The sequence below is a fragment of the Carettochelys insculpta genome, chromosome 8 (assembly GCF_033958435.1).
Source record: "Carettochelys insculpta isolate YL-2023 chromosome 8, ASM3395843v1, whole genome shotgun sequence".
Classification (NCBI taxonomy): Eukaryota; Metazoa; Chordata; order Testudines; family Carettochelyidae; genus Carettochelys; species Carettochelys insculpta.
Window position 1 is genome coordinate 35,348,068 of NC_134144.1, and position 27,798 is coordinate 35,375,865.

General features: G+C 41.3%; 1 protein-coding gene and 1 long non-coding RNA gene across 11 annotated transcripts in view; both read left to right on the forward strand.

The window, feature by feature from the left end:
* LOC142016631 (uncharacterized) overlaps positions 1 to 27,798 on the forward strand; it is a 505,011-nt gene that overhangs the window by 56,430 nt on the left and 420,783 nt on the right. The gene's annotated exons all lie outside the window — the stretch shown is intronic.
* The window catches only part of LOC142016673 (neurabin-2-like), a 92,081-nt gene that overhangs the window by 9,676 nt on the left and 54,607 nt on the right, over positions 1 to 27,798 (forward strand). For all 9 annotated transcript variants that reach the window (XR_012646363.1, XM_075000788.1, XM_075000793.1 and 6 more), the window contains exons 3-11: positions 5,884 to 6,016; positions 6,694 to 6,814; positions 7,760 to 7,864; positions 8,122 to 8,242; positions 8,486 to 8,635; positions 10,337 to 10,390; positions 17,020 to 17,249; positions 25,338 to 25,434; positions 25,512 to 25,695. Coding sequence is in view for 8 of the 9 variants with exons in the window: in XM_075000788.1 (XP_074856889.1) it covers positions 5,884 to 6,016; positions 6,694 to 6,814; positions 7,760 to 7,864; positions 8,122 to 8,242; positions 8,486 to 8,635; positions 10,337 to 10,390; positions 17,020 to 17,249; positions 25,338 to 25,434; positions 25,512 to 25,695 (1,195 nt within the window). In the remaining variant the exon portion in view is untranslated. The remainder of the gene's footprint in view (positions 1 to 5,883; positions 6,017 to 6,693; positions 6,815 to 7,759; positions 7,865 to 8,121; positions 8,243 to 8,485; positions 8,636 to 10,336; positions 10,391 to 17,019; positions 17,250 to 25,337; positions 25,435 to 25,511; positions 25,696 to 27,798) is intronic.

A 27,798-nucleotide genomic window follows, 5' to 3' on the forward strand; every position in this document is an offset into this window, starting at 1 on the left:
CTTTCGTGGGCAAAGACCCATGTCGTCAGATGGTCTTGCCCACGAAAGCTTATGCTCCAAAATATCTGTTAGTCTATAAGGAGCCACGGGACTTCTTGTTGTTCTCAAAGATACAGACTAACACAGCTATCCCTCTGATACTCTTCAGAGTAGGGAAGACAAGAAAATAAGAGGCTAAAAGTTATATTGAAACTCTCCATGTCATGTGTGTCTAATACCAGACAGCTGAGGATCCTTGAATTGTTTCTTAATCTTAATGCTTAGCAGTGTTGTATTTATGATTGCTGTCAGACAGATCTGTCTTACAATATAATAAAATAATTAATAGAGTCCATAGTCCCCAGTCAGTATATGGCAGAACACCTTGCACAGGGATGCCAACACATGATAAACAATGGTTTCTGAAGAGTTTTACAACCTAACAAAATGTCCTTTTTATTAATACTAAAAAATGAGTTTCAGGATAGCTTTGTGTACATACCATTAAGAAAGCTTCCCCTCCTCCCCACTATTCTTTATATCAGCAGACTGGTAAGGCTAGAAAAAGATTATCTAGTCTGATTTACTGTATATCGCAGGCCATTGAGCTCCACAAATTCTGTTTGATTAAAGAATATCCTCTAGAAAGGCATCCAGTCTAGAGGTGAAGATCTTGAGAGATTCACCACTTCCTTTGGTTTGTTTCAATGGTTACTCCCACTGTTTTTTAAAAAAGTGTGCCTTACAGTAAACCCTTGAAATACGCAGCTTCAGGTTATGTGTAACTCACTTTAAGCACAACTTAAAGCTGCTCTGTGGCTGTCAGCCAGCCTAGCTGCCCCCTAAGAGCCCCTTCTCATTGCCTTCCTCCAGTGGAGCTGCTGTAAGGCTGACAGCCATGTGGCTAGAAGAAGGCAAGGAGAAGCAGCCAGGAAATTGACCAGTCCTGATGGGCTATTCAGTTTCCTGCTCCCACAAGCAGCTGGGAACCAAGCGGCCGCCTGACTAGGGGCTCTGCTCTCTTTCCTCTGTTTGCAGAGCAGGGAAATTGGCCAGGGCAGCAGTCCTGGTCAATTTCCAGGCTCCAGCCAGTGGTGGGACACCAGGAAACTGACCCAAGGTACTGCCCTAGTCAGTTTCCTGGCTCTCCAAGGGAAGGGGAGCTGGTAGCCAGGCCACTTCCTGGTTCCCAGCTCCCTGCTGCTTGCAGGTCCTGCGAAACTGACTAGCTCAAGGCTGATCAGTTTCCCAGTCCTGCAAGCAATGGGGAGATGGGAACCAGGCTGCCACCTGGTTTTTGGTTCTCCCCCATCCCCCACTCCGGTAACCAGGAAACTGACCAAACTGAGTCAGTTTCCTGGCTCCTGCAAGCCCAGGGGAGACAGGCTTCAGCCTGGTTCCCATCACCCGCATGATTTGCGTGAAAATTTGAGTTCCTGAAAACATTCTGTAATTCGAGGGTTTATTGTATTTCTAATATGGATTGATATGGCTTTAACTTGTAGACATTGTTGGTGGTTATGCCTTTCTCTCCCACATTGGTCATCTGGTATCTCATCATTTCTCCCCATGAAGGTATTTAACACTCTAAACAAGTGACTCTTTTTTTTTTTTCCCTTTTAGATTGAGCTCTTTTTAATTCTCTTTACTGGTATTCTATAGGACTAATTTTTATTAGAATGTCATGGGATATTAAATCTTAAAAAGTATACTACATTTGTCCATTTCTTATATCAACCAAATTTGTAATGTCATAAAAATGTAATAGAGTTTGCTTGATACGACCTGCTTTCATGAAATCATGAGTGACATTTATTATGTTGCCATTCTTTAACTTATTATGCCCCATATCTGTTTTCCACTGGAGATGGGAGCTTCTGGTATTGATTTAGGCTAATTGGCCTGCAATTATCCAGATAACACACTTTCCCTTTTTGAACGTTGTCAGGTTAGCACTTTTAAGCTGTTCTGGAATTTCTCCATTATTCCAAGATGGAATAAATGTTAAGATCAGCAGCCCATAGATCTCTTCAGGCACTTCTTCGAAGATAGTGGGGGGAAAAATTATCTGGGACTGCTGATAGTAAATGTTTAACATCCTCCTTAGTTACTGGAAAATACTTTGTCTTCATGTGATACACAAATGTTTTCTTCCTGATGCTTTCCAAATACAGAACTCTTATTTCTATGATGAAATATTTCTTGAATCTTATGCCTTTTCTATATTGTTAACAGTTTTGCCATCTTCATCTAGTAGTGAGCGTATACTATTATTAGGATTTATTTCATTCTTAACATACATAAACTCTGTGTTGTCTGTAGCTCTGCCAATCATGGATTATTTTGTTCATATTTTTAGCTTCCCATATCAATTATTTTCGTTCAATAAATTATTTGTATTATTTGCTATAGTATTTCCCTGTTTTCCATTTCATACTGTTGTATATTTAATTGCTTCCTTCATTTCTCAACTGAACAGGATTGTTTAACCAGAGATGTGTTCTTTTTTATTTGTATAATTGTGGCTAATTGGCCATTTGTAAAACTTTTCTTAAAGAAATACAGGTTAAATCTCTCTAATCCAGCATGCTCAGGACCTGACCACTGCCAAACGGGAAAATTTGCTGGAGCATGGGAGGTCAATATTATCTAGCACATTACCAACACCTACACTGCTTACTGGACTCTTACAAGACATTTAGGTAAATTACAGCTAAATAACAGCACAGAACACTGAGAGCCAGGACTGGTGGCTGTAAACAAACTTCATGGCTACACCTATGATAAGTCGTCATCTGACTAGGTAAAATCATGCTGGTTTACGGGTGTTGCCAGATGAGAGAATTCTGGCTTAGAGGGGTTTAACCTGTACAATTTTCGTTCATTTTTATCTAAAATTTCCCAGTCAGTATTGCTCAGTTTTTCCAGTATGGAAATATCAGCCCTTCTGAACATACCTTTTGAAGAGATTTGAGTGTTTCTGAGAAACTTGCAAAGAATGACCTTATTGGTAAACAGTTGCTATATTTGTTGTTCTCAGTGGGACTGAATTTTTAGCAAAGATGGTAGCCTTGTCCTTGTCACGGTATTGAGCAGAGGTCAGCAGCCTTTCTGAGGTGGAGTGCTGAAATTTGACCTTTTGACCCCATGTATGGGCTGAGTGATGGTGATACTTCTTATAGTCACTCATAATCCTATTTACAACAGCTTAATTAATAATTAAATTAAGATGTGGAGCTTTATTGTTTAAATGGTGGTTGGTTGAACTAGCTAGTCTTTTGTTAATCTACAGGCATCATGGCTTTCAGCAAGCTGCCAGCCGCTTGGGGGAGGAGGGGCAGGGCTGAGCTCTGCCTCATCACCTGCTGATGAAAATCGGCTCGTGCCATTCTTGGCACCCATGCTGGGAGTTTCTGACCCTTTGGGAAAGAGGCTAATGCTGAAGAAAGCTTAAATTCATTAATTTGTGGTGGGGGAAATGGGAAGCGGTGTCAGTCCCTGTTTCATCAAGATGTGCCTCTGTCACATTAAAAAGATGGAAGATAGTAGCCGTTTTGGGAAGGCCATGTTAAGTAAAAGTAGCCTATGGCTTCCACTCTGGTTTTGTCTGGTTCCCTTTATTATTTTCTCATAAAAGGTAAGTTTATGGTGGACTATGGAATTTCTTCTGTAACGTTTACGGTTCCCTTGCAGTTATTTGAAAAAGCTCAGTTTGACTTCAAAGATAGCAATTCCAACCATTGATAATTTTTGAGAAATATGGCAGTGTATCATCTTTTGATTCCTTAAGTATGCATATTTAGAAGCCTTGGGTTGGCCAACTGTCTTGGCATTCATAGAACGGTTCCTGTTAGGTCAGTCTGCTACTGTAGTTCAACTGAAATTTGTGTTTAGAAGACATCCAAAATACAGGATTGCAATTCTCAGGCTTAAGAACTAGACAGATTTATTTTGCATCTGTGCCTATGTCCTATGACTAAGTTGTCATCTGAAAGTAACATTATATGGTGAAAAGCCATTCCATTCTTAAAAACAAAGCAAAACAAAAAAGAGCATGTTGAGAGCCCATCTTCATATCTGATTTGCAGATCTGACTGACTGACAATTTTCTGTGTCCAAATAAAATTTTCTAACTGCAGCCCTGCAAAACACAACTTGGTTGCTGTCATAACTGCATTTTAATAGTGTCTTGACCATTATGAATAGTAACAGAGAGGGAGTCGTGCTAGTCTATATACTATCAAAACAAAAAAGCAGTCAAGTAGCACTTTAAAGACCAACAAAATAATTTATGAGGTGAGCTTTCGTGGGACAGACCCACTTCTTCAGACCATAGCCATACCAGAACAGACTCAATATTTAAGGCACAGAGAACCAAAAACAGTAATCGAGGTGGACAAACACTGTTTTTGGTTCTCTGTGTCTTAAATATCGAATCTATTCTGGTATGGCTATGGTCTGAAGAAGTGGGTCTGTCCCACGAAAGCTCACCTAATAAATTATTTTGTTAGTCTTTAAAGTGCTACTTGACTGCTTTTTTGTCTTGACCATTATGAAATTGTAAATCTGACTTTGGCTGTGTTAAGCCAGTAATGCTTTTCAGTTGCATGGAAGTGAAGACTGAATGCTGGAGTTTGCCTTGAGGATAGGCACATTAGATAAAAAGACACATTTGTACTTCGTGTACATGTGTCTTTTTAATGTTTGTGCTCTTGTGAGCTGATGTCTAAGTTACTTAGCCATCACAACTCATGTTCTACAGAAGCATAGTGTCTAATCTGTGGCACATAAATCACTTTTGGCTCTTGAGGGCAACTGCTGTTACTGGGGGAATCCTGTTCCACTGTGCAATGCAGAATTTGCCCAGAAATTAATACTCCTAGACCAGAATTGAGAGGAGGAGGAGGAGAAAGAGTCCTCAGATGCAGGGGAGGTCACCCTGCTGCTGCTGAATGGCTTCATCTCTAGGCAAGAGCCATTCAGCAGCAGGGTGGCCTCTGCTGTAACCAGAGGCTTGTCCTTGTGGTCCTGGATGGGGTCTTCTGCTCTGCCTCGCCAAGACCACAGCCTCCCTTGCATCTTGTGTCTACAAGGATTGGATGTCACCAGATATGCATCCATGCAGAGAGCCCTCTTTAGCTCCACTGTCATGGCCTTACATACCAGTCAGGAGTGTGGGAGCACACCCTGTGCAGGAACTGTTTTGGCAGGGGGTGGCCTCTCCAGCTGCTGGTGACTTACCCTGTCACTAGCTTTATACTTTTTTAAAGAATAAGCTATATAGAGTCATGTACTTTTTTTCAGCATAAACTATACATTAAACATAAGCATTTTCATTCACTGTCAATAAAAGTACTATCAATATAGTATTTCTTCTCCTTCTGGTCTGCCATCTTAGTCCTAGTTATTCACTAGTGTTTATCATAACCAATTTATTTTTAACAAACATTCAGCTGGAGTGATTACTAAATATAGTAATGTCTGTAACATGGTATTTCCTTTTTCTGGAAGACAGTTTGGTTCTCTTGCAAAATCAAAGTGCATCTGTTTGTAGCACAGTGATTGGTAGATTATCTTCTCTTTTTGGAGTCATTTTACAAAGGTTCTATCACAGCATCCCTTTTTTTGTTTAAGAGGAAAGAAATGCGCCTCTGAGTTTTGCTGCTTGTTTCATATCTAATTAAAAGTTGCTAAAATATTTGTGTAGGCACTTCTAAAATAGTTTCTTATATATGTGATTTTTGAAAACACAGTTCTGCTACCTCATTATTATTATGCAGGTAAGTTGAGTGTGCAGGTCAATGAAATGGTTAGGTTACTATCTTAATTTACAGAATGGCTTTCTTTTTGATATTCATGTTTGTGTCAAAACTATGCTAAAATAAGGTTTCTTATCTTTATAAGGTTTTCAGTACTTACTCAAATGAGGATTATGATAGACGTAATGAAGAGGTTGACCCTGTGGCAGCATCTGCAGAATATGAACTAGAGAAGAGGGTTGAAAAAATGGAAGTGTTTCCTGTGGAAATTGAAAAAGGTGCAAGTTAAATGCCAATTGCTTGTGAAAATGATTCTCTTATGCAGGCTAAAGCCATTTTAAGTTGAACTTCTACTACATTTCGGCCTCAATCCTGAAAAAACTTTCACACATGCTTTACTTTGCATATGAATAGTTTGACCGAATTCAGTGTTTAATGTAAATTGTTGTAGCTCTGTTATAGTCCAATTGAGGTATGATGGTTTACTCCAGCCTGAGGATCTGGCTCATAATGCATAAAGTACAAAAGTCTTTGCAATGTGGGAACCATTAGTAGCTCAAATCCTTAAAATTTTAGAATTCAATTCAAGGTTTTCAGATACTGCAGTGTGGGGGCCCTCCTTAGTTTAGGACCTAGGTAGAATAACAACATTAACCTCTTTTTAGAACACACACACACACAGACTTTCATCATGGGGTTGTAATAGTTTTTGCTTTTCTGAATCATTTTAATAAATATGATTTCATACTAGTTTGTTGGGTTGTAATCTTACTGGAAACAGCCAGTCTGAGTTATCTTTATGTTGCAAATATTACTAAAGGGGAGACACAGTGAGCACGTTAGATGAAGAAAAGGAATAGCACAAGTGCATTTTCGTTGGTGACCATAATAATTTATGAAAACTACCTTTCTAAAATGTAGTGTGGCTAATGTCTGAATTTTTTGAGTCCCATAGGTGACAGTGGCCTAGGCATTAGTATTATTGGAATGGGTGTTGGTGCAGATCAGGGACTGGAAAAACTGGGAATTTTTGTAAAAACAATAACTGAAGGTGGAGCGGCTCAGAAAGATGGACGGTGAGTTTTCATTCAAGTTGCTCGTATTATTTTGTTGACTAGCACAGATTTAGCAAAAATTATTTACGGTTAAGTAAATGTAGTAAAATATACGAAATGTAATGCAGTAATGCACTTCCTTTAGATGTGCAGCCTATGAATTATAGAACCCTGGAAAGCAAAAAACTGGTGCTATACTTTCAAAATACTGACATTTTAATAACTGCAATTTTCACTGAATTTAATTTTTCAAATTTTTTGTCATGAATTATTTCTAATTGCAAAGTACCGGAGGACATACAGCTTATTTAAATATGGGACATTTCCGATGCTTTCCTCTCCCATCATTTTAGTATTCAGCTAAGCATACAAAGCTTTGATAGAATATCAAATTAAGTATCAAAACTCTAAAGATGGTGTACCTGTTAGAAGCTAACTGTTGAATCTGTTGCTGACTGTTGAGTCTGTTGAAAGGACTGTAATAAATTTGTGTTACAGCTCTGTCTTCAGAGGCAGGAATATTTTATTTATGAATTCATGTGAATTTATGAGTTTCAGCTTTCTCTTTTTTTCCTTTTTAGTAACTATATATCTCAGATTCACAAACGATTATTACCTTTGCAAGGCATAAACTAGGTTACCTATCGCAGCAGTGAAAACTTTGCAGTGTATGTATGTACTGTACATTCCCAAAAGAATAATCATGACAACACTAAAGTCAGTAAGAATACAAATTGCTGAAAATATCGAGGCAGATATAAAGCAAAATACATTCACATCATAGAAGTGAAGGGACAGGAGACAAGTTTTTAGCTGTTAACCTTGTGGGGCTTAACAAATTGTCGAATTAAATACTGCAGCATTTCAAGGGATATTTATTACTTTAATTTCCATCTGTATTATACATATAACTTGTTTAATTATATGTCAGATTTATTGCTAAATACTAAATTATTTGTTTTGCAGAATCCAAGTAAATGATCAGATTGTTGAGGTTGATGGTATAAGTTTAGTAGGAGTTACTCAACTGTTTGCAGCCACTGTGCTAAAAAATACCAAAGGCAGTGTGAGGTATGTGTTTCTTTTATATATGCATAATTTAAATTAAAAATACTTAGGAATAAATTGTTCATTAACAGAGATGAAGGGAAAGAAGAAGCAAATTGTATTAAATGTTTTGATGTAAATTGGACATAAGTGGTCATCAGGGACTGCAGTCTAACAGGCTACCATATATCAAACCTACACTTGCTTAGTAATTTTTAACTTTTGAATTTTAATTTTTAAGTGCCTTTTAATTTGTGTATGTGTCTCTGTTTTTCTTATAGGTTTCTAATTGGAAGAGAAAAACCAGGGACTCAGAGTGAAGTAGCACGTCTTATCAGTGAGACATTAGAGCAAGAGAGATGTCTGTATGAGCAGCATTATGCCCAGGATGATACAGAACAGGTATAACTACCAATAAAATAGCTACATACCATATAACATAGTTCCGTTATTTTAATCATGATTTGCAGATGTTTTACAGAAAACGGTTTAAATGTTTTTGAACCAGACAATCAGGATAAAGGTGAAAAGGTCCAATTTGATTGATAAACAAAGGAAAGAAGATAATTGCAAGTCAGCAAAAGAGATTTTTGCCATTAATGAAGGTCTGTGATTTACTTCAGTAATGTTTTTAAATCTTGTTAGGATGATGATTATGATGATGATGATGATGAAGATGGTTTTGAGTCACATTTACATGGAAAGTCTGTGGAAGTCTTTTATCTGCCTGAAAATGAAGATATGAATTTGCAACTGGATATGGATTCAGCACAGTTGCTCCTTAAATTTAAAGAGGTAAAAAAAACGTTCTCTAAGTTTCTTATAAATCTTATGAGCTGTGCTGAAGAGCAAGCATCTGGGTCTTCTAAAATATGTATTCTTTTTTTTTTGTTTTTTGCCCTATCTCATCAGATTCTTCTTTTTTGACTGACAGAAAGGCCTCTTGTAAATGACCTTTCAAATCTGGGGATTTTTATCAAAATTGATGTACATAAAATTCCAAATAAATTATTCAGAACCAAAAAAAAAACAAAACCCGGCAGTAAGTTGTATTAGACTATCAGAAATTATAGGATGTTGTTTATTCTGCATTCCTAGTGTGCCGTGATCCCAGCTTCAGTTGATTAAAGATAAATCTCATCATGCAAATGTATCAACCTTTCTACTTAACTCATACTAATACTTATTTTCATACTTTCCAGTCCTAGGGGCAACCATGTTTTGGTTGATTTTTCTGTCTACCACATCAGTTTACTGTGTTAGTTCTTGAAAGGGTGTAGCAGGCAAATCTAAGAATATTATTCCCATACCCTCAATTTTTGTTGGTGTATTGGAAATATAGCCCTTTCTTATCATTTGATTAACATGCTGTTTTCTAAATAAATGTGTGAAGTTGCCCTTTGCAGATTGCTTTTTGGGGAAAATATGCTCTGCATAAAAGCTGTGCAGCCCCATCGTGGCAGTGGTGATGCTTCTCCTTATTTGCTTCAAATTCATTCTAATGAGGATTGAATTTGTTAGAGGCTTTGTGAAGCTGATTTTCTTGGTAGTACTTAAGGGAGTTTGGATTCCAGGCTCCAGATCACTGGACACCACTTCCAGTTTTGTAGGTTGCGGGAGTATGGTTGAGAAGCTGACAGACTGTCGTGGGACATCTGTTCATAAATACCTTATACAGTTGGGAATTTGATGAGAGATGATTCTAGGTGGAATTATTGATAACGGTCTAGATCAAATGTTCAGACTCCTGATTACACTTGCTTCAACATCCTTTTTGTGTTTTGGGCCTTCAACACATTTATTTCTTCCGTCACATGTCTAAGGTGAGATTTAAGAGCAAAGTGGTTGTCTTCAATGAATTGGCTATTGCCCTTACTTATGCATATTTAATAGTGTATTTTTCAAGATTCATTGATGTAATTGCCTATGTTTTTGAATGAAGCCTTTATGTACTCCGTAATCTGCTGAAGTCCCTTGGTATTGAAGTCTTGCTCCTTAAACATATGATTTAAAAAATCATAGAGTAAAAATATTTCATGGTTATATTCTTCGTTAACATGATGTAAAAAGACCCATCACAACTGTATTTTCACTTGACTACATTCACTACTTGCCCAATTATAAAACATTAATGACTTTCATTGTTTTGGGCATATTCAAGGCAGATGTGATTTTGGTTTGCTTGCTTTTCTTACAGATATTTCCCATGAATGAATTTGTGATTTTTTTTCCCTATACATGATTTGATTTTTATAGCAAATTGGGATATCAGACCCACAAACCTTTTCTTCTTAAGAGCATAATTTTGGAAAACTCAAAATATCAGAGCATGGTTCTCTTCTCTTATGATACTGAAGATCATGAGTAAATTTAGGGAGCAAGTGAATGGCTTTACACTAATGTGAAAGTAGCTTACGTGAGAGGGAAGTCATCAGGCTTTAAACAGTAACTTGCAATATCTTTGTGTACTTACCAAACTATTGCATTTCATTCTAGTTACAGTTGAAGCATGCAGTAACAACAGCTGAAGTTAACCAACTGAAAGAGAGAGTAAGTTACTTCTTTTAAAATTTTTCATTATTTAATGTTCTCTTTGTTCATGAAAGGCTCATATGAAGAGGAGGAAAAAGTTTGAAACCTAAAGAAGGTCAGTTGATGTCTATTTGCAGACTAGGACACCAGTGCTATGGGCACACTAGATGCACATATTCCTCTACCTAAATTCTCTGATACACAAATACTGAATTCTGTGACAGATTAAAGAAATTCTATAGTAGAAATATTGTTATAGACTGTGTTGACTTGAATAGTTCAGTGCATATAAACTTGTTTCAGTTCAGTTTTGTTGTTTCAAAAAAATTAGGTATCTTTGTTTAGAAATTAGACAGGTAATGTCAAATAGATGTGACCACTGCCCAGTGCATGTAAGAATGAGTTTTGGGAGTGTTATAGGAAGGGGAACTGGTGCTCTTCCCCCCTACAACAACAAAAACAAAACCCCAGATGCAAATACGCTCATCTCTTGGATGAGAGGGTGCACATTATAAACTTCTCTTGGGCTCAGTATTCTTAGCATTTCTGGGTCCTCCGCGAAAGAAATTTTGTCTCCTCCTTTTCTTGGTGTCAAGTGAGGTGGGAACAGAGAGCTTGAGCGGCCCTTTTCTTTTGTGTGGAAATCTAGGCCTTTAGGTGTGGAGAAAGTACAGCAGCCTCTTTCATCCTCATTCTGGTTTCACTGAGTACATTATAATCGATTTTGGTGAATTTTGACTAATTACTTCTCTTTCCAAGAACAGCCAGTTAGTGGTGAGAAGGATATTCATCAGCATCCCATCCATGTGACAGTGATGTGTTTGCTGCATGTCTTTCAGCCTCATCAAAGCTAGACAACCGGGCCTGTGCCACATGTCAATAAACCACTAAGCACAGATACATGTAACTTCAGAACATTTCTTTATTAACTTGCTAAATCTACATTACAACCTGACTGAAGGGAAATTTTGGAGAGAGTTATTTTTGAATCAGAAAGCCAATACTTCTAACCCAAGTGTGAGATGGAAACATTAAAATACCGCTACTCTTAAAAATAAACAGGAAACTTTAATAGAAACCTGAATCAAGTTTTGCCTTGAGCACTTGCTCACGCTGATTTTCATTTTAGCTGTGTGTGCATACATATTAGTAGTTACTGGAGATTTTTGCCTTAGCAGTATCCCTTGCGGCCGGCCCTGTGCACCCAGTTCCTTCTTATTGTCCTGCTGGTTAGTCAGAGTGCCTTTACTTATATAGCAGGAGCGAGGGGTGTCTTCTCATCTTCAATCTCGTGCTTTAGGGCCTTTAATTAATTTGGTAGTGTTAAGTATAGTCGCTAGTGGTTAGTCCTGGTTGGGACTTTGCCCAGCCATGTCATGCTCACCTGGCTTCAGTTTGTGTTCTCCGTGCAACAGGCCCACCGTCCCATCTCTCAGATGGTTTGGAGTGGCTGTCCCAGGCCCACGATTTGTGGGGCCTGTGGACAGGACTCATGGGAGTACCTGGAGACCTGGCGTTGGGCGGCAGTAGGGTCACCCCTCTACACTCAGCTGGAGAAGTGAGGCACAGCAGACCAGGAGAGCGTGGCAGGACAGGGCGGAGCAGAGTGTTGGGCCACTCCAGCTCCCACTGCCATGGTGAGTAGGAGAGATGGGAAACAACCCCCGCTACTGCTGCCAGTGTCCCACACCAGACCCCCAGGTAATCGCCTGGCTCAAGTTGCTTGGGGAAGGGAGGAAGAGGGGGGGAGCGTGGGTAGGAAGGATTGTGGTGTGGGGGAAGGGGAAGAGCCTGTGGCAGGGGGCAGTTGCCTCAGGCCTTACAACCCCCAGTGGCTGCCCACCATTACTCTGGTAGTCTCCTCGACATTGGTCACCATCCCTGAGAGATCGTTCAGGATCTTGGCATCTGTCTCCTTTGCCTGGGTACCAAACCTTGCGCAGGCACTACTGTTTGTGCCATTATTTTGTCCACTAGGTTCAGCAAAGAGGCCTGGGGCTCAACAGCCCCACCTTGGTCACTGGAGTGACAGTGGTTGGTGTCAAACTATGACTTAATCCCTCACCAAGAAAGAATGACTCTCCCTGTATGCAAGAGGTTGGAGTGGCACTGGCCCCAGTGCCAATGTGACAGGGACAGTGTTGCCCCCACCCAGTCAGATGATAATACTGGAATCCTTGTGGGGTGTCTGATGCCAGTCCAAAGCTCCCAGCCTTTCCTGGCTAGATCTGAGAAACTGACAGCGGCATCACAGTCCAACCATGGTACCATGGCGGAGGCTGAAGCTCAGGCTGAGGCAGTGCATTGTGGAGCCATACCCTGGGAAAGAAAGGAATAACATCATCCCACAGTCATTGTTGTCTTCTTTGGACAAGGCCATGGCTGGACCCTTCCCTTGCCAGCAGACCCCCTGGACAGTTTAAAGGAATACCAGGCTCCTCTTGAACGGGTGACAGGGAGCCAGGTTTGCAAACTGAAGAGATGACAGAAGAAACAGGTGACCACTTCAGCCATCTCTGCCACTACAGTGGTTAAGATTGTCTTGCCTTGCCACGTAGGGGTGCTCAAAGTAGCCAAAGCTATGTGGCAACCCCCTCTTTTATTCCTCCTGTGTCTGAGAAGGGGGAAAAGAAGTTTTAAGTATCTGCAAATGGTTTGAGTATTTGTACACTCAGCTCCCACAGTGTCTCTGGTCATGTCTCTGGAGGACAGAGAGGGCCTCCCCAGTGGAACACCCAAAAATAGAGACCAAGACTCAATTTATTTGGGGGAAAAGTTTTATTTGACATCCATCTGACAGTCCAAGGCCTCCCACCATCAGGCTCTGTGCTGGTGTTATAACTTCATCCTGTGAGATCCCTTAAGTGCACAGAGGCCCTCCCACAAGATTGTGCTAAGAGTTGGTCACATTTGTGGCCCATGGAATCTTCCCAATGCCTCAGATGCCACAGACTTGGCTGCCGCAAGTGATCAGATTGGCAGTGGCCATACATCACAACTCCTGGTTGTAGGCTTTAGCTTGTTTCATAAGATGCAGACTATAATCCAGGACCTGCCATTTAAAGGTTTTGGGCTCTTTTCAGAGCTCACTGACTCCAGGCCCAATGATTCCCAAGATGCCCTGTATTCCCTGGACCTGCATACCCTTTTGCAGCACAGGAAGAAGATCTGCCCTCTCATGCAGCTTCGATCCTGGAGGGCTCCCAGATCTGCCTTCCACAGGAGAAAGGACAAGGAACCTAACAGATGCTACTCACATTCCTCCTGTCAGGCTGCTGCTCAACAGGACCCTTTCAGAAGTCATGGTAGCCAGAAGTAGTCATTTTCAGGGTGTGCCTGGGGAATGCACCTCAACTTACATTCTGGATTGAGACCTCCACCTCTTCCACTTGGCCTGGTCCTGTGTTACCTTGGACTGATAGAAATTGAACAGGTTTCTTCAGGATGCCACCTGCAGTTTTCAGCAGATAACGCACCCCATTCTTCCTTTCCTGTCCCTCTTCAGGGACTCCTCTCATGAGCAATTCCTTGTTCAAAAGGTTAAAAACCACCTCCACCAGGGTGAGAGGAAGCAGTGAATGAGGTTCCTTGGAGCATGGAATGCACAGGATTCTACTCCTGCTACTTACTAATTCCTGAGAGAAAAGGGGGTCTCAGACCAATCCTAGACCTGAAATGTCTCAATAAGTCCCTCAAGTAAATCATATTTTGCATTGTCTCCTTTGCCTTCACCATCGTCCCCTTTCTGGATCCAGGAGATTGGTACTCTGTCCTCAGTTTGAAGGAAGCATACTACCATATCTGTCTCTCCAGGGCACCATCACTTCCTCTGCTTCATGTTGGGTGAGTGCCATTTTCAGTGTGTGACATTGCCCTTTTGTCTTGGATGGGCCTTGAGATTGTTCACGAAGTGCATTTTGCCAGTGGTTGCTTACCTGAGACATCAGGGAGTCCAGATATACCTTCACCACGGGCTAATCAAAAGTTGGTCTCCAGATCAAACATGGAGGCATTTGGACCTGGTCTGTTCCACTTGCTGCAACCTGGGGTCAATGATAAATGACCAGAGTCAACCCTACCTTTATTACAGTGCATAGACAACTTTGGAGCAGTCCTTGATGCCACTTGGTTCAGGGCCTTTCTCCCCTGGGTTTGGTTCTGGGACATGGCTAACATCATCGCAGGCCTGCGAAACCCCCTGCTCCCAATCGCCCATGCCTATCTGAGACTCTTTTGGGCCATGTGGCCCATGTTTGTACATGTTCTGACATCTATATGTCTGACTCGGGCCTGGTTAGCATCAGCCTATATTCCCAACTGACACAGCATGGATAAGGTGGTCAGGATCCCGGATGAATTCACATGGTGGTTATGGAATGAATTCCCTTTCAGCCCTGGCCTCATTCATGACCCTGATCTCAGAAATCTTGGATGGGGGGGCACATTTGAACACTCTCAGTATTCAAAGTCAGTGATCCAGTTATGGACATGTCCTTGATATCAATGTCAGGGAGCTCAGGGCGGTTCGTCTGGCATGCCAAGCCTTACTACCTGAGAGATGGTAGGGTGGCTCAGGTTTTGGTGCACGATAATGCATGATCTTCTGTATCAGTGGGAAAGGCAGAGTCTGTTCATCTGCCATATGGCAGGAGGCCATGTGGCTCTGGGACTTTTGTCTGCAGCACAACATACGCCTTGTAGCCACTCACCTTCTGGGCGACAAGAACACTCGGGCGGACTGCCTCAGCAGGATTTTCTAATCTTGCCATGAGTGGTCTCTACACCCAGAGGTGGTCTGTTTCCTTTTCCACAGGTGGAGAAGTCCTCAAATGGGTTTATTTCCATCCAGGCAGAACAGTAAGTGCAACATCTCCTCTTCAATCGCGGGCATGGACAGAAAATGTGTTTCAGATGCTTTTCTTCTCCTGAGGTCGGAAGCCCTAACGCCTGCCTTCCTACGTCGGCTGTGACTTCCCAGGTCAGAAGCCCTAACACCTGCCTTCCTACATCGGCTGTGACTTCCCAGGGCCCTCACAAAGATCGAACAGGACAGGGCACAGACTGAGCACTCTGCTGGCCTTGTCACTGGCAATCCTATTCCAGCTGCTCTTCAGGTTAGACCTCTTGTCCATCCATCGGAGTTCATTTAGCAGACATCTTGGCATTCAACTTGTTGTTCGAGGGCTGGTTTCTTAGTTTAGGATATCCTAGCAAGGTTCCTGAAGGGACTGGATCATCTCTATCTGCATGTCAGGGACCTCATCTCACCAAGGAACTTGGTGCTATCAAAACTCCTTGGTCTTCCGCTTGAGTCCACAGCTTCCTGCTCTCTCTCCTCCTCCTTTCATAGACAGTCTCTGTCATAGTTGCAATGACATCAGCCCACTGCGTATTGGATTGGGGCTGTCACCTCAGAACAAAGTCTAGCTCAGCCCACACCTGGTGTTTCTCCCTCCAGATTGTCTCTGTTTCATTTGAGTCAAGGCATCTACCTACCGGTCTTCTTCCAGAGCCCATCTAAATTGGAAGAGAAGTGGAGGTGCCAGACCTTATGTGTCCACAGGGTAATAGCTTTCTACATTAACGGAATCAGGTCATTTCATAAATCAACGTAATTGTTCATTGTGGTGCCCACAGACTTCGTTTGCCCTGTATCCAATTAAAGAACTATTTGCACCGTTGCTCGTATTCACTTCTGCTATGATCATGTGACGATGCCACCTCTGGAAATTAGAGCTACCCACTTTACTAGGGGGCTGTCCTCTTCCCCAGCCTTTCTTGCCCATATGCGTATTTAGGACATCTGTAGAGCAGCCATGTGGTCATCTGTCCCACTGAGCATTGATGCAGCAGGTACAGGATGATGCTGGCTTTGACAGGGCAGTACTGCAAGCTGCTAAGCTGTGAACTTCAAGTCCACCATTCAAAATACTGGCTCCCTCTCTGCTACTAAAATAGAAAAGATATGAGCAAGAACTCTTAAACAAAACCAAAAAAGTTACCTTTTGTACCTGTTGTTCTTGGAGATGTATTGCTCCTATCCATTTCATTCCCTGCCCTCCCAGTCCACAGTTGGAGTTGTTGATAAGAAAGAAAGAAGAGAGTGCAGGGCTATCAGCACCTAATATAGTGCTGCATGGGAGTGCTACTAAAGGGGATGCCACAGCCAGTCCTGTGGTTACCCTAGGGCAAAAAAACTCCAGCAATTGTGCACATGGGTACTCACACCTGCAGTGGAATGGACCACAAGCAACTTATCTCTAAGGTAACAAATTATGAAAGGTAGGTAACTATTTTTCCCAGTGCTGCAGTTGTTGGTCTTTGAGAAGTAAGCTGGACCACCTCTTTGGTGTGTGTTTTCCACCTCTGTGCCATGTGGGAGATTCTTGAATTTGATTTCCAAAACTCAAACAACATGGAAAGATGTTTTGAAGTGTTATCTTTGTAAAGAGACTTAAAGCATTTTAGGTACCACTGGATGAAAGGTTGTGTACCAGTTCACGGTCTTGCTTTTAATATTGCTAAGATTGCAGTAGTAAGTCAGTAGCTAATATCCACTTGCGCTTGTCTAAGCAGCTATTTTGATTTTTAATATTTTTATCTTGATATAGTTTTTAAATGGTGTTCTGAATGTTTTCCTTTTTAAGTTAAAAGCTACTGAAGCTGAGAAGATTGAACAAGAGTCAAGTAAGTCCCAGCTTCAGCAAACCTTAGAAGAGAGCAAAGAGAAAATTAAGAAGTTGGAGACCTACTGGTTAGAGGCACAAAGTTTATGCAAGACAGTAAATGAACATCTTAAAGAAACCCAGGATCAGTATGATGCTTTGGAGAAGAAATACAACAAGGCCAAGAAATTGCTTAAAGATTATCAACAGAAGTATGTACACCAAAGTGAAAAAATTTCATGAAAAGTTTTTTGGTTTTTTATGTTTTCTTTTTCCTTGGTTCTGTGTGTTCTGCGTTATAGGCAGGGCTGACAGCAACACCCAGTACTTGCCATTGTAAGATCCTGTTTTCAGTTGCTTATGATTCTTCTAAAGTATAACCATTAAGGTTGAATTTTGCCATGCCGCAGTCTGTCAAAAGCAGATTTGGGGAGGTGATGGGAAGTTTCAGCAAAACAATTCATTTGTTTCTGAGAATGTGGGTAGAAAAAATACATTGTCACAATAGTGTTAAAAATTCTAACAGCTGTTGAGCTGTGTGCCGTACGATGGATAGTCCAGACTAAGGAGCTGTCTCTCCCCTTCTCCCTAGCCTTTACAATACTTTGCTGTAACTTCCAGCCTGGATTGCTCACAATGAGTTTCCAGCATGTAAGTTGTTCCCACTCTGTCTCTGTGTTGTGTGTGCTGCAGGCAGTCACACTTCGGCTCTTTCTGATCTTGGTTATACTGTAGAATGACCCCAACACACACCTGTTAGATTTTTCCCCCAGATGTGTATATCCTGTACTGTCCACTACTCTGCAGGACAAAGCAATTTTATATAAAGTCAATAATAATAAAGAAAGAACTAATATACACATAACTTGCCACTAACTTGGAGTTTCACACACACTTGACTTTAAACATGCTGTATTAGATAAAAAACAGTTTTGTTAATTATAAAGAGAGATTTTAAGTGAGTGCAAGTAATGAGGCAGAAAGGTACCAGTTGTGTTTGATCTTTATTTTTCTTACAATTATTTCAGACCTAACTTAACCAGCTGTGTTAAATTCAAAGCAAATATTTCTCACTATATGCTCTCAATAGTCTTTTGACCAAACTTCTTAAGACAGGAACCCTTCTCCTAGGTTCTAATGAGTGTTCCTTTTATTGTTTCAAGTACTGTGACTGCCAGGGACAGAGAGAGGGTGTGTGCGCCTTGGAGTGTTTTACCTTCCTTCTTATAGTTTCAGTCCCCCTTTTAAAAACACTTCCATCAGAGTAACAGGAGACAGAAAAGTCTGTGTAGAAGGATGTTGCCTGCTGCTTTTTTCTCATCTGTTTGAGCTTCCTTTCTCTCCCTTTCCTGATTTGATGAATGTTTACTGCTTAAATGAAAATTGACCAGTGCACACATTCATTTAGTGTGAATTTGTTTTTTGTGAACTTTTTGCTTGGCTAGGGCTCTGCTTTGGGACATGTTAAGACATTGCATTAAGAGTGTTTACACACCACTTTATTAGGATACTATTGACCAGCAATTACGAATTTTTAAATGATACCTTGCAAGGCAGACCTTGTACAAAGATTATTACAGTAGTGTATAAAGTGTGGATATAGTGAAGAAATGTAGACTCTCCACATTTTAAAAGGTGGACTTCAAATTAGCATGAAGGTTTTCTGTGGTCAGAGAGGTGTTCTTGTTATCCTGTTGAAATCCATCCAGATGTGTTCAACTTAAAAGTTTCTCAAAATTGCTGTTCACATACACTCCTCTGAGATTTGTTTGTATGCTGGAAGCAAACATTTCCAAACATTCAGTGTGTACAGAGTATACTGCAGCCCAGGGCTGCAGTGTCTGAGCAAGATTTTCCTTCAGCTGTCACCTGTGTCTGCTAGGTATGGGATCGGTATGTTAGGAAATTCTTTTTTGATCTGGTGTCCCAGCAGCATGGAGGAGAAAACAGTGAGAGCCTGACACAAAAGCAAGAAAGGAAGTAAGCATGAAGGGAGAGAAGAATCATATTGTGAGTGCAGGATAGCTTGGGCTGGATACTAATAGTGGGGCATAGCAACAAGGTGAAGAGATAAGAACTGGGGACACTGGAGCAACTCCAGAAGGGGACATACTGCAGGGGACAGGGCTGATGGATTTGTAACTAATAGACATACTACTTCATAAAACTCAGGATTCCTAAGGACCAGCATTTATATACTCTCTACCAAATAGTTGAGATTTACAGGCAGTGTATCTCCCTGCTAATGACTGATCCACATGGTTGGTAACTTACTTACAGCTACCAATTACTGTTATTTCAAGTGGTAGAAGTCTGCTCTCTTTCTTTAAAAGTTTCAACCTATGCTAGTATTATTGTAGCACTTATGAGTCCTGGTTTCCCTCATGACACCCCAGCCCCTCCATCCCCCACCTGCCTCCCCCCACCCCCTCCCACTTAACCCAAACCCCTGGCCAAGGTCACAACTGCCTTCTGCCCTAAATCACAACCCAAAACCCTGCACTCCAGTCTCCTGCCACAGATCACAATCACTCCCTTCACCCAAACTCCCTTCCTGAGCCTACATTGCCTCACCTACCCCAGTTTCTTATCCCAAGTTCCTTTCTGCACCCAACCTCCATCCCATACCCTGCATCTCCTCCATTAATATCATGGAAGAGTGCAGCCTTCAACCAACTTTCCAAATTCTTAGAGTGCCCTCCCCCCATCAAAAATTATTGCTAGCTCCTCTGCTAACGGGTACAAATGCAAACCAAAAAGAGACGCCCTTCCCCCAAGGAGCTTATAATGACCCATATGGGAGATTTATATAATTCCACAGAACGGGATTTATTTTTTCAATACAAGTGTTCAAAAATTTAGGAAATTCATTTGAGGATTTCATATTCAAAGAATATAAAGCTTATAAAATCAAATATTCCAAAGTTAGGAAATATCAGAGCTTAGCCTCTCTGTGCAGCCTTAATTCTGCTATTTCTGTATATGCATCCTGATAGTGTTCAATTGCATGATCTATACGGTTTTCCCTCAATATTCCTGACTCATTATAGACTTGATAGGAGCATAGGGATTGAATCAGGGTTCTGTATTGAAAGAGATGGTTTATAGGACTTCTACTTCATTTGCAGCAAAATTTGTAAAATATTGTAGTGAATGAGGCAGGAAGAGAGAGGATGGTCTGATGGTTAAGGCAATTGAATACCACCTGAGGAGCAGCTATTGCTGGAGTGGAGTTTCCTGTATGATGCTGGGCAAGTCACATAAACTAGCATTATCAACAGCTGGCCTCTAACTATGTACTCTCTGTTTTTCTGGGTGTTTGGCTTGAGATGCTTGGTGCATGGTTTGTAGAAGTGCTGAGCACTCAAGAACAACTGTACTCAATGAGATCTGTGCTTTGGACATAACGCAGGGCTATGAAATTCTAAATACTGTTGTGGGGGTGGGGCAGATTTTTTCTGATACTGGAAATGAAGTACCCAAAGTTGCAGTATATACTTCTGACAATTATTGCTTTTAACTTGTGCCTCAGTTCCACATCTCTTACATGTTGATAATTCCACCTTGCCTCTCAAGATGTGAAAATGAAATGTGCTGCATTCAAGTAATATGGTGATAATTAGCATAAAAATATCCGTGACATAAATGATACTTTGTTCAGTGCTGGCTGACTGTTATCAGGCTGTCACTGATGAGTTAGGATGTTATGCAATAAATAACGCCTCTGTGGCTATCCACAGAACGATGAGTATAAAAAGAAATGTGTAGTGAGCACCATCCATGTACTGAATGAATCCTGTTCTTTGAGAGGATGGGGTTGTATGTAATCGTGTCTTGAAGATTGTATCATGCTGTGTGCACATGGGATGAATTAAAAATGCAGGTGCAATTTCATTTCTGGCACTTCCTAATTTCTGAGTGAGTTACATTGAAACCTTAACATTCTAATGTTATTTTTGTATGTTGTTAAGGTATACATATGTAAAGGTTGAACAGTGGTTGAGTGAATGGCCATTTGCTGATTTCTGGAATTGCATTTATTGTGTGTGTTTGCTCTTTTTTTTTTTTTTTTTTTTTTTGAGGTAATGAAAGGGTAAGAATTTTTTTTCTGTCTCTCAAAATCAGGGCAATTAGGACACAAGGTGAGGGGAGCAATCCAGAGTTACTAATTAACAGTCTGACTAACAGTTAGAGCAGACCTGTACTATATATTTGCACTGGCACAGCTGCCCGAATGCAGTGCGTCTGGTGCAGATGCTCAGAGCTGACAAGAGAGAGCTATCCTGTCAGTTTGATAAATCCTCCCACCAACATAGCACTGCCCATACAGATGTTAAGACTGGTAAAACTGCATCACTCAGGAGCATGGATTTTTGACTCTCTTGTGCAGCATAGTTATTGCAAAGTAAGCGTGTAGTTCAGGCCTGGTCTTAGGGTATGTCAATATTGGCATCTGGAAAGTGTAATTTCCAGCTAGTGTGTCAGTCCAGTGCCCTAAAAATAGCATTGTGGCTATGGTAGTGTGAGCTAGCAGCCTAAGTAGAATCCTGTCTGAGATCTTTGGTATATACTCTGGCAGCTAGCCTGAGCTGCGACTTGCAGGGGCATGGCCACGGCCACAGAGCTATTTTTAGCACACTTGATCAAGTCGAGTAAGCTTATACATCCTACCTGATCGGGGAGTTAGACTCCCAGCTGCCAGGTCGATACACCTTTATTCTGCAGTGTGCTGAAAAATAGGCTGAATAGAATAGACCAGTTGGTGCCACTGGTTATGCAACAAGAGGATGCAACATTGCATCTGGTAGATGAGGGAAATGAGAGTAGCATGTGTGTGTGCACAGAGGATTGGCTTGTGATAACAAAATGCTACGGCACTTCTAAAGTCAAAAAATTGACTTATGTGCATGTAGTGGTGGGTTAAAAGGATTAAGTACTGTCCGCCAGCCTTGGTGCATTTAATACTTTTTTCCTGTTTGACAGTTTCTGTCTAGCTGTGCTGTTTCTGGAAGATATTGTACGGCGCTAAACACAGTAGGGCCATAATCCTTGTCTGATATCCATTGGTACTAAATAAACTAATAATGGGACATGTATTATTCAATTAAGTGTTAATTACAGAACTTTCTACTTTGAATATTGTGCCTCTCGCTGCTCCACTGTATGTGTTTCTGCCTCTGTCCTACTGATGGGAGAACTTCTGTAGCTTCAGGGAGCTTTGGAGAACTTGGTCCATTCAATCTTTCGGTGCTCTGTGATGAGGCTAACCAGTGTGCCTAGGTGAAATCTTCTCAGTCCCTTCTCAGCCAGGCCTGCTAGAGATGGAACTTCAGCTGCCTGTTTGCAGGTCATTAACTTTTTTAGAATTGCTCATCGCTTCTTTCTGGAGCGCCTTTTCATTCTTGGTTTATGTTTTTATTTGGCTGTTTCCTAAAAAAAGAAAAAGAAGAAAGATTTTGTTCTTTTCTCAAGTGCCTGTTCTGAGGGGTGCTCCTGAACAGGGCATACCCAGCTCTTTGAACTTCAAGAAGCATTTTGTCTGGGTCTGCACTTGCCACAGAAGATGGGACACTAAGGTTCGATCTTCTGGGGTGCCGTTTCACACATGCTCAAAACAGTGCATTCCGGGGTCAATGTTGACCCCAAAACTCCTTGTGAGAGGCAAGGATTAAGGAATGCCAATAGGAGGAGCACTCCTGTTGACACAGGAATGAGTGTCAATGGCTGCAAAATGTATTTTTGGTACGCAGTTGGCATACCTTATATTGTGTAGCAGCTGTCGATATTCAAGATAAGTGTAGACCTAGCCTTTGTTTACAAAGAATTTGTCTCAGTGACTGCCAGACATGCTCATTGCGTTCCCTGCCTGGAAGAGAAAAACACCCAACAGAAGTGTAGTTTGTCAGCAACTGACGTCCAGATCCAGAATAGAAAACTGAGGCTGGAAAACCCAGTTGTGAAGCCTGGCCTGCAACCATTCAAGTCACTGTGGGAGACTTCGCCAACACCCTCTGCTTTTGAAGGGAGGTGAGCTCAAGAAGACTTTCCTGAGGCATTCATATAAGACTTCTAAGAAAATGTCTTAGTACCCATTGGGCATCCCAATTTTGCTGAAAGTGGTCTCCAGCTTGATCTTTGATTGGTAGCTAAATATCAGCCATAGTTTCTTAAGAGGCTGTGAATAGACTACCCTCATCTAGATATGGCAACAGCCATTAATTTTCTTCTCTGCAAGTTAGACAACAGAAATTGGAGTTATTCCTGAAGTCCACTTGGCAGGAGTGCAAAACATACCTCTGACATATTTTGGGTAGTTGCTGTGAGCATACAATGTATTTTTGTGCTTGATACTTTGTGATGCTTACCTCTGACACGCATCTAGAATTACCACTTCTTACCCTGTTCTTTTTCATGCTCACACATTGAAAGGTCTCTTTCCTGTTTTTGTGAAGCTTGGCTGCGCTGGACATCAAACGTAACATTAATATGTCTGCTTACATCTGGCTCTGAGCCTTCCACTGCATTAGGCACGCTGTTCCCTCTCTGACTGTACCTGGATCCCCCCTCTGTTATTTATAAGCTCCAACTATTATTTATATTTTTCTTCCTTAGTTGCTTGGTTTTCTCCAGTGCAATGGTATTACTTCATTTTATTTCACTCTATCTGCTCTCCTCTGGGGCAATTTACTTTTGTCGCTCACTTTTTTTTAGTAGTGAATTTTCAGTATACAGTAGATCCCTGAGTTACACAATTTCGACTTGCACATTTTTTGGAATAACATGAGTCAAAATCAACAATTACTGCCTGGCTGCTGTGCCCTCCCACTAGGCCCTACTGTACCTCAGCCAACCTTCCTGCTGGGACCAGCTGTACCCCCAGTCCTCCTCTGCTTGCTGCTGCCCATCTGAAAACTTCAGGGACTCGCCAGCTGTGGTGAAGGGGGTGGCAGCTCTGCCTGCTGGTGCGGGGTGCTGCTCACGGCATTTGCCCTACTGCCTGGTTCTCAGGTGCCCCAGCTTGGGGGAGCCGGGAAACTGATCAGCACTGCTGTGCCTGGCTCTGGGCTTCCTGCCACTTGCAGGAGCTGGGAGCCAGGCTCAGCAGTACCAGTCAGTTTCCCGGCTCCCCTGCAAGCGGTGGGGACAGGTGGCAGCCAGGCCCTTGTGCTCTCAGCTCCCAGCAGTTGCACCTGGCTCCAAGCTTGCTTCTGCCTGTGGAAGCTGGGAAACTGACCAGCGCTGGCGTGCCTGGCTCCAGGCTCCCTGCCACTCACAAGAGCTATGAGCCAGGTGCAGCAGTGCTGGCCAGTTTCATGGCTTCCGTGGTGGGGAGCTGGGAAACTGACTGGAACTGCTGCACCTGGCTCCTGGCTGTGCTTGCCTCCCAGCACCAGCGAGTGGTGGGAGACCTGGAGCCAGATGCAGCAGTGCTGGTAAGTTTCTCAGCTGTGGGGACCCAGGAACCAGACAGCAGGGTGAGCGCTGTGAGCAGTGCTGGCGGATACAGAGAGCCACCGCTATCTTTGTCCTGCCTGCCGAGCCCCTCTCACAGTCGCAGCCTGGCCTGGGGGGTGGGGGCGGGACCCAAAGGCAGCAGGCCACCCCGCTCCCTGGGCTAGCTTTTTGCCCCGTCCCTGCATGGACCTCAACTTGCACCAGATTTGACTTCAGCACAGTTGCCCAGGAATACAACCTGTGCATGAGTCCAGGTTTTACTGTAGTTTTTGTTGAATGAATGGTAGGCCATTGAAAACTCCTTTTGGATAGGAATAAGTTGAAAGGATATTTATTTGCTGATAGCTATCGAACTCTCTCACGGTCTATGGAATCAATATAAAATACTTTGGCTGCACCCTCTTATTTATGTAAAACTTAGTATAAAACACACAAAAAATCCCAAAAGAGCCCTTAGTTCAGACCAATTCCAATTATTTGGATTCTGGATCCACATGGTACCTTATACATATTTGCTTGCATTTTTACAGGTAGAAATAGCCAAATGGAATTAAGGGGGTAAGAGTTCCCCTTACCTTATATGGTATTCTAAGCTACAGCCCAGAATAAACTTGAGTTATAATTCCTGTTTTTTCTGATATTTGTAATGCACATACTTGAGGAGACAGTGGCCTTACTAAAATAATGAACATAATTATTCAGAGTTGTGTTAGCCATTTGCAGTGTTCAAATAGTGATGTTACAAAGATAATTAAAAAATTCAATAAATAACCAATTTTAATAATGTTCCCTTATCAGCTGAAATCCTTCTAACATTGCAATACAATTGTATCTTTCCCCACTAGAGAAATAGAATTTATGAAAAAAGAAGAGGATCATGCAAGGATGCTTGAAGAGAGAGACAAGAAACATGCAGAACAGCTGAAAATATGGCAAGAGGAGGTTAGGCAATACAGTAATTTTCATATAATTTTCACACTGAGAAGTGGCATCTGACTTTTGAATTTTAACATTTGCAGATTTTAGAGCTTCAGAACAAATTGAAAATGTATGAGAGAATACCTTGTGTGATTGGTGATAGCATTTTGGTGGATGCTACCTCTCAAAGTCCAGAAAAGCTAAATGAATGCTCAGAGATTAAAGAAGAAAATGCAAAAAAAGTAGTCTCGTCAACTGTGGAAAAACCGTGTTCTTCAGACACTGGTAAGTTCAGCAGCAATAAAGAGAGAAGAATCTGTGCTAATAAAATATCCCCTGTAACCAAGTAACTTAACAGCTGTGAACCATGGAAAAGTGCTATATTTATGTTTTTTTTTAAAAAAAGACCGTTAAGAACCTCGTCTTAGTCCACACTAGAGTACAGAAAATGTTTTGTAGCTGTATTAGATTTTGGGAATCATGGGGGAAATGATAGGCACAAACTCAGCTGTGATCCTTCTTAATGGAGCATTATGCACACCTTATTGAAAAGAAAAATGTGTAGGTTGGACACTGGGCTGTATTAAGTACCCTCGGGGGGGGGCGGGGGTTTAACATCATGGTATGTTCTACTTCGGCTCATAGATGTTTTCTTAATGCTCTGAAAGGGGACTATTTACATGATAGGAAATATTTATATGATCAGGATCTTGTCAGAATGCTGTACAAGTACAAAGGATAAAGAGAGGCATTATTGATGATACTTTTGCTTCAGCCTTAGAAAGTGTATTTCCTTTTTTTCATGTGTTGGGTCATTATTTGCAGGGAAAATTAACTTCTTGGATAAGATTAACTTTACCCTGTTCCCTCACTGAAAATACAGTTTCCAGTTCATAGAACCACCAAGTCAATGAATGGAGTATTCTTTTCATTCAGTGTGAAGGTCTTATGAATTTAGTAAATAACTTTTCCAAATCATCTCAAGTATTGAGATGAGACAGGCTCTCCAAAAACCCTTAATTTAATAGAAAGTCCTAATGCTGTGTCATCCCATTTCATGCTCTTTTGTTTGGTGGCCAGAAGACTTATACACTTTCTCTAAGAATTTTTCCAAAGGAGCATCTTTTTATTATTATTATTTATTCATTTATTTATTTATAGCTTTGCATGTCTTCATGGAAAACCTTGTTCCCATAACAGCCTGTGTACTTCAGGGAATCTGTATTTGTTTTCTTGATTAGTGAAGGATTATTAAAAGCATAAGTCCATATGAATATTTCATCTGGTAACTCAGTGTGTCCATTTGCGTATTCCAATGGAAAACATTGTTACATGTTTTTTCACGGTTCATTTATATTTACTAGAATGTCCTATTTTTATTAAGATTATTGTTAATTATTGTCACTATCTGTATGTGAAATGAGCAGGAAAGAGTGAGTGCTAAACCTGGAGAAAAACTGTACTGCAATAGTCAACTCTGGTTTCTACCTTGCTTTGTCCAGCCCAGGCAATCCAGCACTTAGTTCCGTTTAAGTATCTCTGGAAGGTCTTTATATGCCCATCATGTAATTGGGATTACTTAGACTTTGGTCGTCTCTATTTATGAAGATGTGCAAAATTCATTTTGATTGATTGTTTGGAGGTTTTTTTAGGTGCTGCAGTAGATTCCTTTCACATTAGCTGCTAGTGCCAGTTTAGACACTAGACAGTGTGGAAATGAACAAAATACAAGGACTAGAAGAAAAGCTGAAAATAGAACTGTGGAGATGGGGATGCTTATTTTTAATACCCAAATCCATGTGTTTCCAAGCATAGGGTTGCAAATAGGTATCAAGTAGCCAAAACCATCTTACCTCCCTCATAGTTCCAAATAGGTCAGGGGATCCTGGCATTATGGAAAAGGTTAAGAACTGTGTCCCTATGTTGATGATGATTCTGGGTCTAATAGACCAGTGACTTGTTAGTATCGACTAGTGAGATTTAAAGATGACAACTTGAGACCATCTTGAAAAAAATTGTTCTGTGAGACCAGGATTTGCAAGGGTTACCATTCCAGTTTCAGAAGTCTTGCACAATTTGCAGTGTTTATGGGAGGAGTAGAGGAGAAAGATTTGCAGTTAGCTGTTACCTGAGGCCTTAAAAATCTGAAACAAATGATGGCTTCAGTGCTAAACAGAGGACAGGAAGGTACTTCCTGGGCTATCAAATGCAGTCCTCTGCTGTTGCAGGCAATCTTATCATATTATCCACTTCAAAAACATAACAAAGTCTATGATAATGCTGCTTAAGTTGCTTCCTCTAGTCCTCCTATTGCAAGACTGCCTCAGAGCTTCATTCCTCTGATGTTCGGACACATTCTTTTACTTTCCAACCTAAATTTATTCATAG